The sequence below is a fragment of the Labrus bergylta genome, chromosome 12 (genome assembly GCF_963930695.1).
Source record: "Labrus bergylta chromosome 12, fLabBer1.1, whole genome shotgun sequence".
Classification (NCBI taxonomy): domain Eukaryota; kingdom Metazoa; phylum Chordata; class Actinopteri; order Labriformes; family Labridae; genus Labrus; species Labrus bergylta.
In genome coordinates, this window is record NC_089206.1 from 7850117 (window position 1) to 7869729 (window position 19613).

At 40.5% G+C, this 19613-nt stretch overlaps 1 protein-coding gene across 2 annotated transcripts; it reads left to right on the forward strand.

The window, feature by feature from the left end:
* Nucleotides 1–24: 24 nt before the first annotated feature.
* Nucleotides 25–17974, forward strand: zgc:162200 (uncharacterized protein LOC558638 homolog). Of its 2 annotated transcripts, XM_020637754.3 has the most exons (10): nucleotides 26–182; nucleotides 2796–3131; nucleotides 5253–5465; nucleotides 5985–6137; nucleotides 7072–7581; nucleotides 9191–10066; nucleotides 10615–10794; nucleotides 11822–11973; nucleotides 13163–13523; nucleotides 15322–17974. In XM_020637754.3, exons 2-10 carry the CDS (start codon nucleotides 2877–2879, stop codon nucleotides 15325–15327), a joined length of 2706 nt encoding a protein of 901 aa, XP_020493410.1. In that variant the 5' UTR covers nucleotides 26–182; nucleotides 2796–2876; the 3' UTR covers nucleotides 15328–17974. The 2 variants fall into 2 exon arrangements, with proteins under 2 accessions (XP_065817519.1, XP_020493410.1); XM_065961447.1 differs by lacking the exon at nucleotides 13163–13523 and having other exon boundaries at nucleotides 25–182.
* Nucleotides 17975–19613: the final 1639 nt, after the last annotated feature.

Consider the following 19613-nt stretch of genomic DNA (forward strand, 5'->3'; position numbering starts at 1 on the left):
CACTGAAACCAGAGAACCCGGAGGGAGGAGGAAGGGGAAAGCGGCTGTTCAGCAACCTGGGCTGGTACCTCCTGGGCTACTATCGTTTCGCCTCTGACAGTTCCCTAACACTCTGCACTTGTTTCTCTTGCCGCTGGAGATCTCCCATCTTTTTTTTATTTTTGGAAAACGAAACCAGAAGGGTGAGTAGCTAAGGTGGCTAATCGAGCGCTTTTGCTAATTAGCATACGACGGAGGAAGAAACAAAAAAAACCCCGTATGTCGAGTAAAACGATGCCGTCTGTCCCGCTAAGCCTCTGTAAATGAAGCTAATTACAAAGCTAGCGTTGTTACATTTCTTCAACTCGACGCTTCTTCAGGCTTTTGTGGTTTAAATCGCTTCCTACATAAGGCTAAAAAAAAATAAAAAAATTAAGCTAGCTGTCCGGCCATGTCCTGTTCACACACAGTGCCGGTGTCGTGTCCGGTTTTGTCCCCATGTCAGAATATATCCACCTGCTAGAATCACCAACCTCAAGTTATTCTTTAAACACGGGAAGCTGCCAAAAAAATACTCAAGGTTAACTCTTTAATTCATCCTTTAGTGATGCTTTGATAACTTTGTCTGCAGAGGAAACAGATTTCTCACTTGCTGCTACATCACTGGACACCGGATAACCGGAGGATGGTGGGTTAAAAGAAGGAGACATAAGGAAGTGTGTGGGGTGGGGGGGGGACCTCTGCCCCACCCTGGTCGACCCAGTATTGTTAGCATGCTTGAATAGAGGACAGTGGGGGTATGCCACATTTCTAACAGCTGGCATATCTCTTAGTTACTTCATCTAGTGATGCTGAAGAGCATTAAGGTCTGTGGAAGGTCAGGCCTGCCTTACATTATACTTTAATAGTAATAAGATAAGATATACTTTATTCATCCCAGCTGGGAAATTTAGGTGTTCCAGCAGCCAGCATACATACAAACACACAACACAACACATATATATATGCACATCCCACCCATACACACACACAAAAAAAAACATGAGCCCACAATACAGTTTGATATTTAACATAAGCAGCTCAGGCTCAAGTTTAAAAGTTTAAATGTCTTCTGTCCTTACTTAAAGGCGAGTCCTTATAAAGTGCAATTGCAGTAGGTTAAAAAAGTATTTTTAAATTATCTTTTTAATCGCAACTGATGATCTTTGACACAAAACTTCACCCCCATAAAACACCTGCTTCTGTATTATCATTACTAACATTGTATTATTATACTGCATTATTATTGTTATTATTAGTTAGCATCAATATATATATACATATATCCTGTACATTCTATATATTTTTATTATATTAGTATATATCAGGGGTGGGCCAACTGCATGGCAGTGTCTACATGCGGCCCCCATCAACCCTCAACGTGGCCCTCAGGTTAATTTTTTACACATCAATTAATTGGAAACATGACAAAATCTGCCATGAAATCATGAGAACCAGAAATATGTCCATAATAATATTTGATCACTGGTATATGTTGAGTTAAATTTGAGACATAATTGACTATAATCGTTTAATTTGGCCCCTCTGGCGGTGAGAATTAAATGAATGTGGCCCTTGCTGTCACCAAAGTTGCCCATCCCTGGTCTATATCATATAACATTTCATTATATTACACTATATTGTTCATATTGCACTATATTATATTATATTATAGTATATTATATTATATTATACTACATTATATTATATAACTGCACTCTGCATTACTGTGGTACAACACTGCCTCTCTTCTCTGCTGTTTTACATAACTTGCTGCTATTTTATCATACCAAGTCACTTTATCACTTTATCTTGTCATTCTCTGCAAATACTGTCTCAATTCTCAATTCCCCACCAGTTAACTTCATCATTCTTTTTGTACTGTATATACCCCCTGTTTTTATTTTTATTTATCTTATCTATTCTGTTTAATGTGTATTTTGAGCTTTCTTGTCTGTGCTGCTGTAACGCCCGAATTTCCCCTCTGGGGATCAATAAAGTATTATCCTATCCTATCCTATCCTAAATACAATTAGCTTCTAAGAGCCTTATTAGAAGATGCCATTTAGCATTAAAGTTGTCTTTATATTGTAAATACATTGTATTATATAGTTGACATGGCTTAAAGGTGTTCATGGATTATACACTATTCAAACTTTAGCATGAATAGATGGTTTATAGTCTGAATTGTCTAGGGGCCATTTATTTGGCATAGATGAAAAAAGTACACATATTCTTTTGTCAAGAAGTTTTGATACTTGTGCAACATTTTTTGATCAAAAGTTTTGATAAAAAAGTACTGATTTAAATGCTTTACTTAAGTGAAGTAACTTAATGTTTTTCTATTTTTTATTGACCCATACACGTAGAATGAAATCAGTCATGACTCACGATATTGAGAAGATGTAGTCCAGTGTGCTGCAAAATATAAATGATCCATCGGTCCGTTTAAATACATCAAATCTAAAGGCAACAAGGCTGTATTAAAAACCCATGGATAACTAAGACAAATATTTGTGTTTGGGGAAGGACATTAAAATAGCAATTGGAAAGAAAAAACCCTAATGTTGTGTACTTTGCTTTTCTTTTTTTTCTTTTTACCATTGTACCTTTTGAGTGGAAGTGTTCTCTTACTCAACCAAGCCCAACGTTGGTCTTTTTATTTGCTGTTTGCTCAATTGTTAATACAGTATGGTTTAAACAAAACCCCTTTCCTACTCATACCAATGTTCTTAGTACTTTACATAACCTCCGTCTTTGTGCTTTGCCTTTTGTAGTCTGGAGTAATGAGACTGGGGGAGTGAAGGAGGCAGGTGTCCCAGTAGAGCATTGGCATACCAGTGGGAGGCCAAGCAAGGATGCTGGAGGCAGATGCAGACCCAGCAGGTCAAGTAGCAGCAGAGGGAGAAGCGGAGGCAGAAATGGGGAGCGGAGACATGAGGTGTGAGGTGGCGAGGCTGACTCTGGAGCTCCAGGAGGCCACAGAGGAGAAGCTACAGGCAGCCCGCTATGGCCTTGTAGTGCTGGAGGAAAGTGCTGCCCTCAAGAAGAAACACAGGCAGCTGGAAGAGGAGCATGAAATCCTGAAAGTTGAGCTTCAGCAGCTCAGAGAGGTAGAAACACCTGAGGCCTTCTTGTTATACTTAATTACTAATACACTTTTTTTTTTTTGTTCAGTACTTATTAGATTTCAGGTCTTCTTAAATACTCTTGCCTGTCTTTCTATCAAACTGAATCTTGTGTATTGAAGTAACAGTAGAAACTGAGAAAATCATTACAGTAAATATCAAAATCACTGCCTTGAATGACAAATTATCATTTTAATAATGTATTTTCTTATTTTTAATCTTTGATTAGTTAGACCTAAACCAGCTTGCTTAGTCAGTTTTCAAAGAATATTTCTGGAAGAATATTTTCCTCCTTAAAGTGTATCTATTTATTTGTGAGGAATAAAAGCCTACAGCATTAAGTTATAAAAAAACAAAACAATGTTAGTTATATCATGCCTTTTAATTGTTATACCTGAATTATAAATTTAAAAAATACTAGTGTAGAAATATTAGTTTTCTCATGACACTGTTGACAAAATACAGTCAAAGTTTAGTTACTTAAATCTGAGATGTAGCTTGTCAATCATTGCTTAAAAAAACATTAAACATCTAAGGTGCTTCCTGTCAGTGTATACAAGCTTCTGAAAAGATACCTCGTTAATGTGTCCCAATATGTACCAGTGAGCTGTGACCTGAATTTCATTGTTCACAAACAATCATTTTCTGCCAGAAATACAGCTCTGCCCCAGGTGTGCCCTCATATTATTTTGTCAATGAAAAGGATTGAGTCTCTGATGATGAGTCAGTTCTGCTTTCGTGTCATCTGATGCTGACGGCATTAGAAGGAGAAGACTGTTTTTGTGATAAATACAATCTCCACAGCCAATTTGTCAACATATCCGGTGTTTTTGATGTATCAAATACTCTACATTCGTCTTCACTGGTTTTGATATATAACTGCAAAGCCATAGGATTGAATTGGGTTAGCACCAGATAATCAAGATAAAAAGATTAAAACAATATGTCAAAAATCAGATTAACACATAATCCATGCTTTTACAGAATTAAAACTGTAACAGATGCTTGTAATAACCTTTTGTTATTTTTCTATTTGTTTAGAACTTTTTTGGGGATTATTTTTGCCTTTATTTGGAGAGGGCAGAGTAGGAAATCAAGGAGAGAGAGAGACGGAGAGAGAGTGAGGAGTAACAAGCTTAGAGGACAAAAATCTCTGTACATGGGGTGCGATCTAACCGCTGGGCCATCTGTGCCCTTAGCCTTTGTTCTTAAAAAAACTTTACACTTTCAACTTATTTCATTAAAATAGTCTTCGATGGCTGGTGTGTGATTGGTTGATGTTGTACATTTGAAACAAAGCACCAGATAGGCCTGAATGTGTTTAGTATTGCTGAAACAGGCTTTCTAAAACCGATTTATGTAAGAAGAAAATCCCATAAAATTCCATCCTCTCAAGTAGACAGATTTTTGGTTTTGCAATTATTCAACCCACCTGTCCAAATCGAGAGAAACTGCCTACAAGGAGTTTGGTATTTAGCCAAAAAATACGTGCCAGAGTTACACTAATATCGGTCCATGCTGATGTTTTGTAACCGCATGTCTAGCAAAGCTCTTTATGTCCCTGAAGGGACATAGTGGTACAGAATGTCAGCAATTCATAATCTGCATAAACCTAATTTCTTGGCGGTACCTACCCAGGCTTTGATAAAGTAGAGCGGACTCGTGTTTTGAATTAGCATCATTATATAAGCACATCAGGATGTTTAGTAGAGCATGTTTATTAGAATGTTGTAGGTCTTTCATCAGAAATCAGTGACGCATAAAGTAATGTGTTAAGGTTACTGAATCTGGCCAGCTGTTAAAATATGCCTGGTATGACTGTGTCATATCTATATAATGGCATAGACAAGATACAAATACAGCAGGAAACTGAGTGAAAGTTGCTTTTAATATCCAAGGTATCTCGTTTTTTAATGCGATGGTTGTCAGTTCCGTTTCTTTGTTAGAGATGTCTACATTTTTTTCTTCTTATAAATATTAAATCACCAATATAACTGTCTTTCAGCACCACAAGGCTTCCTATGTTATCTCCTATGTTTTCCATCCTTTGGTGTTAGATAGATCAACTCTCACCCTGTCTGACCCCCTTTTTGTTTTTTTTAAAAGGCATTTGCAGATTCTGTGAGCAGCCAAAAGCGTGCAGCTGCGGATGGAGAGTGCCGGGAGGAGAATTTGCTGCAGGAGACTGCCACTAAGGAGGCTGCCATGGCAACCCGCATAGAGGAAGTCCAGGCGGAGCTCAAGCAAGCACGCCTTGCTCTTGGCAATGCTCACGCAGAGATCGATAGACTGGGGGTGTTCTCCACCCAGCTAAAAAAGGTTAGGGCCATTCCCTCAGTACACCTTCATCCTCTTGTTCTATCAGCTCCCCTTTGTTCATACATTGGATGGAAACCTGAACCAATAGTGATTTTAATAAATTATTAATCCTTGAGGGGAAATTCTGGGTTACAATCTGTTATTGAGAAACATGCTACTTGGACACATAGGCCTGAAATACTGATTCTATGGCCATGCATTAATGGAGAGATGTCAGAGTGGGCCTGCTAGAGGTCAAAAAGCTCCAACACTTGTAGTATGAAGATCAACTTTATTAACAAATTAGACTGATGCGTTTCGGTTTGTGGCCTTCGTCAGGGAGCGGGGCTGCTACACAGGGAGCGCGTCAGAGCTGTTGGCTGTTTGGTCAAGGGTACCTCTACAGTACTCGGGTTCCCAAACCAGGTCCCTACAGACTGGGCTACTTTGGCCCCAATGTGTACATGACACAAAAATATGAATTGTGCATTTTAAAACTTGATCTTTGCACTGATATGACAATGGGTTTTTTTCCCACAGGAGTGTGAGTGTCTGGATGCAGAAAAAGGTCATATGAGGGATGAGATGAAGGAATTTAAAGTACGTGAGATGCGCCAGTTGCAGGACAATGCTGAGCTGGAGGAGGAAAATATATCTCTGCAAAAACAGGTGTCTGTGCTCAAGGAAAACCAGGTAAGTTAATACTCAAACTACAACTATGTTTTTAATTTTTACCTTCTTTCTTTGATAAGAAAATGATGGGTGGATGAATGCATGTACACATACATGTAAAAATACTTTTATTTTTGAAATATCTCTATTAATAAAATCATAACAATTCCATTCTAATATTCTATACATTTGTCCTCATACTATTATTGATTATGAAATACAGGTGGGTGTTGTAAACACGCTATTATCTTATCATTCTTGTAGTGCATCTGATCATGCATGTTTGCATTCGTTCTTTTCCTGCATGAGTGCAAAACTGCTTGGCATGCAACAACAACTAATCTCCCTCACATGTCTGTTGACATAACTTCACCACCGAGATACGAATAGGCCAAAGCTTAAGAGACTGGCCTAGCCAGTTTCTAGATGATTCATGTTGTTGTTTATGGAAAACGATGTCCCTGCCACATCCATGGACAACAGCTCTTTTAATCTTGAGTACTTATTCACTTGTCAGTGAATTCCCAGTATGACTGCAGTTTTTAACATTTACCCAGCACACAGACTGGGAAGACTCTGTGAAAGTGTTCTGCAATATAAAGGATTTACAGTATTTATGTGGGTTGTTATACTATGTAGTTATGGGGAAAAAAATGGTTTGACAAGTTACAAGTAAATGAGCCAACTGCATGGCAGTGTCAAATGTTAAAAATCTAATTGAATTAAACTCAAGCCCAGTGGAGTTAAATGGACATTTCTATCTGTAATAGAAATGAGAACTGCTGTTCACCATCATGAAGCCATCTGCGTGTGTGACTGTAACACTATTGTGCTGAATGTGGTTATAGATATATTTGCATGTTGGGGCGAGAATGTGCACCCATATGTTGGCACACAGCAACATAGAAAAACCTCTAATCACAGACGTCTGTTTGCGCTCCATGTCTCATTCCAGGTTGAGTTTGAATCAATAAAGTTGGAACTGACGCAGAAGAACGAGGAGCAAGAGGAGCTGCGTGGTCAGATGGAGGAGGCGGAGAGGCTCAGGGAGATAGCAGAGAGGCAGCTGGATGAGGCCCTGGAAGCCCTGAAGGAGGAGAGGGAGCAGAAGAACAATCTACGAAGGGAACTCTCTGCCCTGACCCTAAACCCCTTTGATTCTGTGGGGAACCTGGAACTCCACCTTGAGCAGCTGGATGACAGCCAGGAGGAGGGCCAGGGGGGAGAGGGAGAAGGTGAGGGAGAGGACCAGGACAGTGGCATTAATAATGGTCCTGGGTCTGCTCCCGGTTCTGCTCACCCTCCTCACTTGGGGGGCTCAAAAAGTAACGGCCTCATCCATCGCTTCTCCACTCCACGCAACAGTGACGTGTTTCTGCGTGCTCCAGCCTCCGGGCTGGTGTCGGACCTGCTTAGTGAGCTGCACTTTTCAGACAGTCAGAAACTAAAGCAACAACTCCTACAGGTAAGAAACAACAGGACCTTCTTTAACAGGTTCAAAAATGACTAAACTATTTTAACGTATGAACTCTTTTGAAATGTCTAGAAAATGTTCATGTAAGCTGCCCCTGAGAAACATCCTGTAATGCTTGTTCACACATGCCCCTATGTTTCTCCTTTATATGAATGTGAGGTATAGTTTGACATATTCACATCAACATAAGATCAGAAAAGAACATACCGGGGAACAATAAACATAATGAAGCCGTTTCATCACGTGCACAGAGATTGCACCGATCGCAAAGTATAAATGTAATCATCCCCTCCAGCTCCCTCACTGTGAATCTGACTGAATCTAACCTGCTGTGTTCTCACATTGGCTCATCCCACAACGTATTGGGGAAAATTTGGGTTGGCTACAAAATTCTTTGTAGAGTCGGAGTGAAAAATGTGGCCGTTTTCATTCACATGCAGCTCATCCCCAAACATTTCAGGAATTGTGTGCTTATGTGGAAACACCAAAAGCTTTTGTATCCTTGTTTTCTGGAGTTTCTCAGCAAGTTTCTTGGCAGTCTGCTCTCTTATAGGAAGTCTCGATTACAGTTTGAGTGGAAAAAAAAAGAAGCAAAAAATCATTCCATTAAAAATAAGTTATTAGTTATAACTGCAACTTAGATCAATATTTCAGGCCCAGCACATTTTTCACATATAACACTACTCAAACTTTACAGAAGACTTGTGCAGTTTAAAAATATGTTCATGCGTTTTAAGTTTCATAGTTCAAGCAGGTTCATTTTTGATGGCAGATATTTTAGCCAAAGTGGGAGGTGAAGAGATCCTACTTTTACATTTTACCAGCAGAGTAGCAGAATTATAATTCATCATAGGTCATGTAATAAATGACATAACTCTAATGGCATTTTATTAGAACACAATGATAGCCTCTTCACTTACGCAAACACTTGAAAGAACACAGTGTATTTTTCATTACATTTTTCAGTAAACTGCATTTATATTTATACAGCTATTTAAATAGTCCACCCTTTTATTAAACAAAGTTGGAAGGTTGTCATACAGGTTGGTTTGGGTGTTGAAACTGGTGTATGTCTTTGATGTATCTGTTCCTTCCTGCTTTAGACCACATCCGCTGCATGTTGGAGTGTGCCTGTCTTATTAATAAAAAAAACAACACCTGACACCACATTGCATCTTATACTTCACTAGGAAATGTAGTCAACTCCCACCTGATACAGTTATCTTTCTCAAGTCAAGTATATTTAAGAAAATTAAAAATGTCTTGAACTGCCATTCCTCTCTGTCTGGAGTCAATCTATTATTTATGATGCACTTTGATCGGGGGTTGGGTGAACAAGCTTCTACCCAACAGATGTTGGGAGTCTGGAGCTGAAAGGGGTCATCCCCATAAAAAATTTATAAAATATAAAACTGGCTTTTTTTGTCACAGGAAGCTGTCCTTTTTGTTTTATGAAAATGATCAATACTGAGTGTTGGGCTAGCCTAGATTTTTAATGGATTCTTTATTTAACTGGTGGACTTTTTAAGTAGTTTCATCAAAATTAAAAAGTGTTTTTATTTCTTGCAATATTTTCATCTGTTTATTTGTGCCTAAACAGGCGGAACGCGAAAAGTCCGGTCTGACAAGCAAGGTAGAGGAACTGCAGATGCAGCTTGTAATGTCCAAACAGGCACTCAGCCAGCAGGAGGACAAGGTTGGATCTCTCACCCAGCAACTAGAAACTGTGCAGAGAAGCCAGCAACACAACCAAGAGGCAGACGACAGGGATGATGACGAGACGGAGAATGGAGACAATGCAGGCTTTGACTATGAGGTCGACACCAAGAGCAAGGAGGTGCTGGAGGCGCGCATGCGTTCAGCCAGCGAGGAGCTTCTGAAGCTGCGAGATGAATTGTCGCAAGCAGGAACGAGATACAACACCCTGGAGCAGCGATACAAGCAGGAGAAGGATCGTTGGAGGGCAGAGGCCCAGGAGTTGGCCGACAAGATCCGTCAGTGCATCAAGTCCAGCAAGCAGGACCAGGAGCGCATCGGAGACCTGGAGAAGGAGATCGGAGCCACACGGAAAGTGGCAATTGATTCAGAGGGGCACTTGAGTGTTGCCCAGGAGGAGCTGCTGGCCTTCTCTGAGGAGCTGTCCAACCTCTATCACCACATCTGTGTGTGCAACAATCTGACACCCAAACGAGTCACCCTGGACTATTACCGTGATGGTGCCAGGGCAAGTGGTGGAGGAGGTAGTGCTCGAAGATCTCACTACGTATACCCTCAGCACAGCGCCCAGAAGAAGCCAAAAGCCAATGAGATGTTCAACTCTAAAGCTGCAGCGCTGCAGTTTATGGGTGAGGTGGACAGTGCAGGAACCAGCACAGAATCTCCAAGCTGCCCTGGATCACCCACCCTGGATTTCAGGGACCCCTCTAATGTTCGCAACTTGGTTGCTGTCATCCGCTGCCAGATAAAACACCTCCGGGTAAGGCAGCATTTTTTTTGTATCACTCACAGTTTGTCAGACATTGATTTGAGTGCTTACAGCTTGATTTCTGTTGAACTGAAAATGTAACAAATAAAGATTGTCATTTGACTGTGACCGTGCTGACACCCTGGGCTTCGTTTTTAGTTGAAGGCTTCATTCCTCCTTCACAAATTTCCGGATGAAGCTAATGCACAGCTCAGACTCTTTAATGGACTTGAATAGCTCCCGTGTCTGCTCAAATCCAACACCTGAGTGGACCTTGTAGACACGTGTGTTTGTGTGTTAGTTTGAATGGATTGGATTATCAAGGGTCAAAAGTTGGGCCTTTCACTACAGAGAATCCTTTTAGAAAACAGCTGTGCCTGGAACACTGAACATTAGGTTTTACTGAGTAAAAATCATGGTTTTAAACACATTTAAAGGTTTGAGAAATCTGAGGTTAATATTTGTAAGAGATTGTTTGGTTTCATACATTGGTCATAACAAAGTTTATCTATACCATATTTCTGTTCTGTTACAAACTACTTGTCTTTGTGCTCTCTCAGGTGGCAGTGGACCTCTGTCGTCAGAGGGGCGCGATGCCTTACTCCGGGTTGAGCAGCAGTGGAGAGTCAGAGCGGGATGCTGAAAGCCTCCTGGAAGAAGTGCTAAAACTCAAGTCCCTTCTCAGCACCAAGAGAGAACAGATAGCAACGCTCAGGACGGTCCTCAAGGCTAACAAACAGGTACATCACTGTGAGCGCTGGCTAACCCACAATGTTTACGCTGTCTTAACCACAGCTTTGATTTAGTAACAGGTTAGTATTCCAGTGTAGGATGTTGCTCTTACTCAGAACAGAAAAGAAGGCAGAATAGAGATGCATTAAAGCAGATACCAGGTTCTTAAAGTAAATATTGAAGAAGTGTTCAAATATAATGCTGTGTCTAAGTGCTTTGTGCAGTATGAGTTAGCAGGCTGACTTTAAAGTCTCTGTACTGATTAAGACAATTAATGACAATTAACATTCACCATCCATTCTTAGAGTTGACACATGCAGTGCAGATGACCTACTGTATACAGTCAGTGTCTTGTCTAGACAGTCCATGGGCTCACATGCCCCTGCACCTTTAGTGCAGTGCTTTTGCTCTTCTCAGAAGCTTAACTCTCCTTCCTCTCCTCTGTCCGGTGCCTCCAGCACTGCATGACCTGCTTCTGTCGTCCCCTTATCTCGCACTCTCATTCACACACAAGCACACCTCCACTTATACACTCAAGGTAATCTGTTTGGCTCGGCTGTGCTCAACTACAGTGATTTCCCTCCTCAAGGCTTCCACGAGTATATTGGCCTCCCCACTAGGTTTGACATGTGTTACTATTGCACTGAAAAGTGCATTCATGTCCCACATATCAACAAGGTGAGAGGGAGTTGTGATAAGGCCTTCAGCTGTATGCACTTAAACAGAAACACACACACACACACACACACACAGTCCTGTTTTCACACTGTGTTGGTTATCAAAGCAATGTTTTTTTTTCATTGACATTCTCTTTTAAGACAAACAGGCCTTGTGCAGTCACATGGAAGAGCTAAAATGTGACATGTATGATGGATTTGGTTCTCTGTTGGTATGATTTTGTTTCATTTAAAAAAAATGTTTGAAGTATTATGAGCATATTATGTCCATTCCTTTCAGATCTTTCTTGATGATATTCATTTTATACTGATTCAGAAAGGTGAATGATGGAGCTCTTGTCTTTTGTGTTCAATTCAGACTGCAGAGTTGGCTCTGTCCAATTTAAAAACCAAGTATGAGACGGAGAAGAGCATGGTGTCAGAGACCATGATGAAACTGCGGAACGAGCTCAAAGCCTTGAAGGAGGATGCTGCTACCTTTTCGTCACTGCGAGTCATGTTTGCCAGTCGGTAAGATCTCTTTTTTTTTTTTTTTTTCATCTGAGGGAGAGAAAAAAAGCACATTTTCATAGAAGAAATAAAAGATCCTTTGAAGCGAAACATGTTAAGACGTTCTGATTGGACATTCCCCCTTTGCTAGTGTCCTTTCTGCTTCGTAATGGTGCTCTTGTTGTGGCATTTCTTTTTGTTACCAGTCTTGTAATAAGCTTATCACGCGTATTACGCCTGTGGACAATCCACTGGTTCACGTGCAGATTATGAACCACATGCTCTGCCCTGTGCCGACAGGGGAGGAGGAGGGAAGGACAGATTTGTCTCATCAAGCCAGGTGACCTTAGGGACGGAGATGCCTAATGTTGGCGGGAGTTTGGCGGGACTTTAGACAGGATGGGAAGGTGCTACAAAGGGTTAAACTTACACCTTAGCACTCCAACCACTAATCACTAACCTCTTCTTAGAAACAGTTGGCATGGATGACTGTTTGGAGCAGTGTTTTTGTATGGCATTGATGCTTAACAATTTGTGTTCTAGTTCCTTGTTTTCTTTCTAATCTATTTAACGGATTATTATTTTTAATAATATTTGCATTTGCCACAGAAGCTTATTGAATGTGCATAACCGGTTTAGGCCCTCTCCAGACAGTTATGATCCAGATTTCATAATCCTTAAGAAGGATTGGAGAACAGACTGTGGTCAAGGACTACCACAGTCTGTTGCACCAGGCTAAAGATTACAGCTTAAAATGCTCCTGTTGTTTGGAATTAAGATTTGTGGTGCCATCGAGTGGACAGTTTGAGGGACTGCATGATAAACCTGAAGCACCTTTTTTTATTCGCTTGAAATTTGTTTTATTAAGTATGAGTTCTTATGCTAGTTAACAAATAAATGTTCTCTGGACACAAACTTCTCAAACGTAAACAATTTCAGGCTGTCTTTGTTTTATATTAAAGTACATTAAACAATTTAGCATAAATTTCTGCTTTGTAACTGGTGATTTTACTTTTGATTATTATTTATAGGTGTAACATTTTAATTTATTAATTAAAACCCCTGCTACATTTAGCAATGAAAGAATCTTTAGCTGCTTTGCCACAGCTGGTGTTATGATCCTTGTTTAGCATGTGTTTTGTGTGTTTTAGGCTTTAATTGCTTCCTGCGTGCGTGTGCATGCTCTTTTCATTGTGTGTGCATCTCTCAGGTGTGACCAGTATGTCACCCAGTTGGATGAGATGCAGAGGCAGCTGGCAGCGGCCGAGGATGAGAAGAAGACACTGAATTCTCTGCTGCGTATGGCCATACAGCAGAAGTTGGCTCTCACTCAGCGCTTGGAGGACCTGGAGGCCCCAATGTCACCCCACAGCTTGAACAGCAGTCCCCGCCGCTCCCGCGCCAAAGAACTGGCTGCCAAGTCAGGCCGGGCCCCACGCAGCCCTAGAAGCAGTCCTGCACGCCCCACACTGAGGAGCAGTCCACGAGCCAGCCCGGTTCTTGGCAGCAGCGTTCCGGCCATGGCCACGCACCACCTGAGGAGTCTGACCAGAAGCCTCCACACGAGCCCCGTAAGAACCGCTCTCTGTCCTTGTCCCGACGACACCATCCAGGCAAGCAGTCAGTCTATCAGAAGGAAAGGTCTCCCACGAGACGCCACCTTCATTAGGAGTCATAGTGTCAGTGATGTTTTTAACTCAGATTCAAGCCCTGGTTACTTCTCGACACGTTACAGCTCCAACAGTTCTCTTAACAGCGAGTTATCCGTCAAAACTGAAACTCAAGTCAGTGTTTCAAAAAAAGGTGCGTCAGCTCGGAGAGCTTCGGTCCCTGCACGTCAGGACACCTTCATAACAACCCGTGTTGTTCCTGCCTCATCCTCCAGGGTCAAGTCTTCTTTGTTTACCGCATCCACAGATGATCTAATCTCTTCTAAAGCTTTGCGTGTGTGTCCTAACGCATCTGAAGCATGGGGTGAAACTAAACAAACGCCTGACTTAAAACCAGACACAGATCATTCAGTTAGAAGAAAACAGTTAAGTTACAGGTCTAATTCTGTTCAAACAGCAGCTGAGTGCAGGAACACATTTCAGCCAGATGCTGTCTCTTCTCAGGTGAATACTAAACCTACAGGGGCCCCAGCAACCACTTCACCTTATGTCAACAATCCACCTAGCAAGACCAGGATGAGTGGAATCTGTAGAGAGTCGAGGCGTAGGATAGCCAACTCGACAAGCCGAGCAACTGAGGAATCACAAATTAATGTCAGTAAGAGTTCAGCTAATAAACCTCAGGGCACACCTGCCAGGCCTCGGAGCGCACACTCTAAATCAGCTCGCAGACGATAAGAATGATCTTCTGAGATATGAGGTATCCAATAGATTTAGGTCCTTTCTAAATATTCTTTCATATGGTTTATATTATGTATTAAAATTAGATATTTGTATCTATAAATTATGTTTTAAAAAAGGGCTCTCTCTGAAAGCCAAAACCCAGATTCTCTTCAAATTTTTTCAGTCCAATCTTTGCACTTTAATTTTCTACATTTGTATATAGAGTAGTATGAGCATTTCAGGCAATAAAATGTACAAAGCATGCCTCAAAATACCCCTTTAATGTTCATCATTTTGAAGGCTGTGAGCCAAATTATCCAAAGACGTCTACTTTTCTTAGAAACAAGCAAAGTCCAGTGATTAAAAAAACAAGTAAATCTCTTAATAAACCATAAAGCACTTTCTCTGATGCTCCTGGGTGGGCGAAAGATGACAGGTGAGGCTGTGAGCGGAGCTGCTGCTAGTGAATCAGTATGTGCTCAGCTTTTCTTGGTGAGGATTCCCTCAGTGTTCATCTAACCAGGAGCAACTTGTCTATCGAGTTCTCCATCTCACAAAGGACCTAAACCTGTATTCAATACAGTGGTAATAAATAAAGTGGTAACAATAGGTGCATTGTTGATGTATCTCATTAGGGCTTTAGAGAATATGAGCTGAGCTACTTCTATCTGAGCTGTTTGTCTGTTTTCAGAAAGCAGCTTTGTGTTTCAGACTAAAAAAAAACTGTATTTTGCTGACATACTTCCAAATACATTCTGTTTTTTAAAAATGGTATTCTTTAATATTTGGAAGAGTCAGGTGCATTATTTCTGTTCAGAGGCAGTTTAGAACTACTGCTTACTTTGGTTAAATATTTTGCTTTTTTTCCCCATCTCATTTTACCTGAAAGCTTTTTGGAGCTCCTGATTTGCTGATCCATTATATGTACTATTGATGTGTTTTATCATTATTAATTACCCTCACCCTTATGAATTAATTTCTTTAAGTTTGACTAAATTTTATTATTTTTGTCTCTGTCTCATCCCTGTCTCTGTAGCGCTGAAACGCTCCTTCCATTACTTCAAACCCCCTCGTCTCCATAAGGACCTGTCTTCATGTTGACTCCCCGGCTCCCTCCTCCTCCTTTTCCTGACTCAAGACATCCTGTCCATCCCAGATATGATGCAACATTCCCCACTATAACTTCAGATCCATGGATTGTTTTTAAAAGTAAAAAAACAAAAAAGACAAAAAACAAATTCTCTCATCCCGCCCTCCCTCTTGGTTTTTGTCTGCTTGGAGCGGAGAAACCTGCATGCAGCCTGGAGAAGGATGAAGAGACAAATGTGCTGCTCATTCCTCTGTGAAGTCATTGACTGTGTCTTGTCCCGAGTGGAACAAACTTCCATCTGGTCTTGTTCAAGACTTTGTGTTGTGGTGAACCATTGACAGTATTTATTCCGGAAACTTGTCATGTACAGCATTTCCTTTCCTCCGACTTTGATTTAAAGCTATGATGTGTTTTAAGGCTACAAATCTTTACTCTTTTTGCCTTCTGGCGTGCACCCTGGTCAGGCCTGTCTGGCATCGTAGCTGGCATTGTAGTGTCAGTAAGCAATTAGGTCATCTGTGATAGCTCACCCAGGTAGTTGTTTTTATAGAACAGTGCCGCCTTACTTACAGACTTACAATCCTATGAGTAGAGAGCTTGCTTTTGTCTTGAGGTTCCTCCTTTTCACAGTTTCACGCCCCTTTATAATCCTGTGATGAATCTGGCTCTTCAGCCACACCCTTTAACTCGAGGTCAGTAAACACACCATTTGATGTATGGTAATAAATCAGCCATAAATTCACCACCTCAGGTCAAATGCAGATTAAACAAATACAGGATTTGGGTGATCTTAAATGTGCATTTTACTTTGCAATCTATGCAGACCACGTCGAGACAGTGCCTGTAACCTCCTGCTCTTTAGGATCAGGGTGGCTTTTGAAGCTTACCGCCATTTGCAGTTTTCAGTGGCTGTTTCGCAACAGCCGTTTAGCATCTGTCAAAGCAAGGAGGGTTTGCAGATCATGGGGCGGTGCTAACTGGCGTTTGCTGAAGTATCGTATTTTCAGTAAAAAGTACTTTTCCCACTTTTGGGGCCGTTGGAGTCAAAATCACTGTCTCGCATTAAATAAGAATTTAAGTGGCTTGGTTTGCCTAAAACTTTAATGTAGGGCCATGGTCATGTCTCCTAACTACATAACCTTCGTCATAACAGGCCTCATTCAGCTTCCGCTTGTCCTGGCTCCTTTGGGCAGCCAAGCAACAAAGTCAATGTTGTGTATTTCATCCCTCCATGTCAACTTGCTTTTTTTGTGCTATCAAAGTAAGCATGTCGTGATGGACTAGTGTTAGCCACTGAGAGCTAGTTTTCTTCCCTTGTGGCTAAATTATCCAGTGTTTACATTTAGAAACGCTAATAGTGCTAGCAGGCTGCTGTTTGTGTTGCTGCTTTTAGAAAAAAACTAAATGATAATATTGTCCCATCATTTTGAAAAGCATTGCACAGTGCTTTAACTCTAGCGGCACGTTATGACTTGAAAAACTAATAATCTAAAGAGAACAAAATGTAACGAACAATTAACTCCCAACATGACATTGCTTAGCTAGTCAAAGCTGCAGAAAAGAAACTAAATGAACATGTATCTGTTGATACAACACAGTTTGCTTTTAGAGTAGGTAGATGCCAGGGCTCTGTATGTAGGATAGCAGCACTTAGAGTAGGTTAACATTGGAACTTGAACAACACTTCTTTCATTGAATGCAGTTTATATTCAAATTAAATGAACCTGTTGAGATCAATCATATTGGGGAAAAACGCTGTTTGGAAACTGATTTAAATGTTGAAATTACTGAATGAAAGCTCAATAGAAGCAGTGTCTCAATGGAAGACGCTGCATCCTGCTGACTGATTTTTTTTATTTTTGTTTTGAGTGCCTTGGTTTTGATCTTGTCTGTTGTTTTAATGCTGCATCACATTTTCCAACCAGAGGTATTCGACACTGTAGTTGTGATGTATTTGAAGATTTGTTTGAGGAAACTCATTATGCAGTGTTAGCACTGGATTAGGTGGTATCTCATTGTGGGAAAATGTTTTCACTTTTTAGCTTGCATGAGTTGTTTGAACTTTCATAATGAATCTGCACTACTGGCTCCCCCTGAAAATAATGGTCAACTTTTGATTTGTTTTTCTGAACTGTTACTGTGAGGAGAGTTACAGTACAGGAATAATTCATGCAGGTAATTAGGAACATAATGCATTGCACACACTATGTGTTATGTTACAGTAAGGTTTTAAAGTGGTACATCCACTTTTTAGACTGCAGGGGGAGATGGCCTGATTATGTTTGACTGTTCATGCGCTCGTGCCGAAAAGTGGAAATGCTTTACCATTATGTTGTATCGCTTTGAAGGTTGTAAATGGATTTATTCATCTATTTAATTCACTCTGTGCAGATGTGTGTTTAATTTAATTACCTCTGTTGTATAATATTTTAACTTCTATTTATGTGGTCTGCATTCTGTGTAAATTGATCTTGAGGACGACATGCACACACTCCGCATAACACACGTGATGGTCCTCAACTTCTTATGTGTTTGCAAGTTCCTTTCATTGACCTGTGAACCACTTTCATCATGAAGAATAAAACAAGCCAACACTGTACTATGATGGTGTTTTTATGAATTCAAGCTGAGTGTTAGTGATGTTAAGCTGAATAGTAAGATGCTTTTGTTCTTATAATATTGAGTTTTAAAGCAGGATACTGTTAGTGTTGGTGTGAATAGGAGTTCTTGGCCCCATGAAAGGATATCACTGCCAACACCACACAATTACTTGAAGCACAACTCCATTACGCTTATGACCCCTTACAAGCTTTACAGAACTAAAACTTTGTGTTACACCCTGAAAATTGTGGATGAATAACCACAACTGTGAACTTTCTGCCTGTGAGGTGGCGGTGCTAACCATTACACACCACTGTGCTGACTCTCAGTGTGTTCTTCTTTGGGTTTATGTACTTTCCAGTACGTCCGGGAAGTTCAAAATCATGGCCAACGCTTCAGTGGGAGAAAGCCAGAACCCTCTGGCTCCACATGGGAAGGCTCCAGCCAGGATCCAAACTGGGAACCATCTGGCTGTGAGGCTACAGTTAACTACCACCTTGAGGAGTTTGTTTAAGTTAATTAACTTTCCAGTACATTATGTTTGCTCAAAAGTGTTAAGATTTCAAATGATTCATGATTCATGAGGAAAGACTTTGGCAGAAATTTGAACCTTGCTATGAGGCTCCATTGCTGACCAAAACACTAATGTCCCTCCTTGTGGTGCATTTGTTTTCCATTTCAAAATGATCTACAATCTGTAGGAGGAAAACGGATCATTCAAGCCCTACACAACTCCAGGTGGGATTCAAACCCACAACCAAGTTGCTGTGAGGTGGCATTACAAAACCACTACACATACACCACACCAAGCTGTTTGTACCTGTTTAAATGTATTTCTATCAAAGTATTTTGAAGAGAAAGTTCACAGTTGTGGGATAAAGTGCTGCACAGTGATGGTACAGAACAGCATGTTTTATAGATACTTTAAAAATACAACCATAAACCAGCTACAAATGTTACTGAACATTAAAAAAAATCATCCACAATCCTCACCTATTAAGATTAATCTTTTAGCCTTTTAGAATAGAATAGAATTACTTTATTGATCCCAAACTGGGAATTTTGTGGCGTTACAGCAGCAGGTTGTCCAAACACACAAATAATATGAGCAAAAAACACAATGTTAGCAAATTTAAACACAATATAATATTAAATACAAAGTAAATAAGCACTAAAAACATCAAAACTAAGAATGGGGAATATATACAACCAGGATTTAACTTAGCATTACTAGTCTTAAATATGAAAGTTTAAATGTAAATGTGCAAAAACAGAGTTGTAAATGGACAGTATTGACATAGGGAGCTTAAGTCAGAGGTGTACAAGGTGAAAAGGAAACTGCGGTCAAGCCAGCTGCTCCTCGAGTTTGCATGGTGAAGTGAGCCGCCCCTAAATTTGAAGTGCCCACGTATTCTGATCTTTACGGTAAATGCTCCAGACTGCAGAGCGAGCAGCAGTAACAGGCAGAGAGAGCGATGACGTGAAGTGCTAAATGTCTAGGTCTTACCTTAAAACTGACTGTGAGATACAAGTGTATGAAACATAGACTGTAAAAATAAGAAATATAAGAATATGAAACGGGAATAAACAGAATACTCTACAAGGAATAGCTTCGCAGAATAATTCTGCAAGTCTGC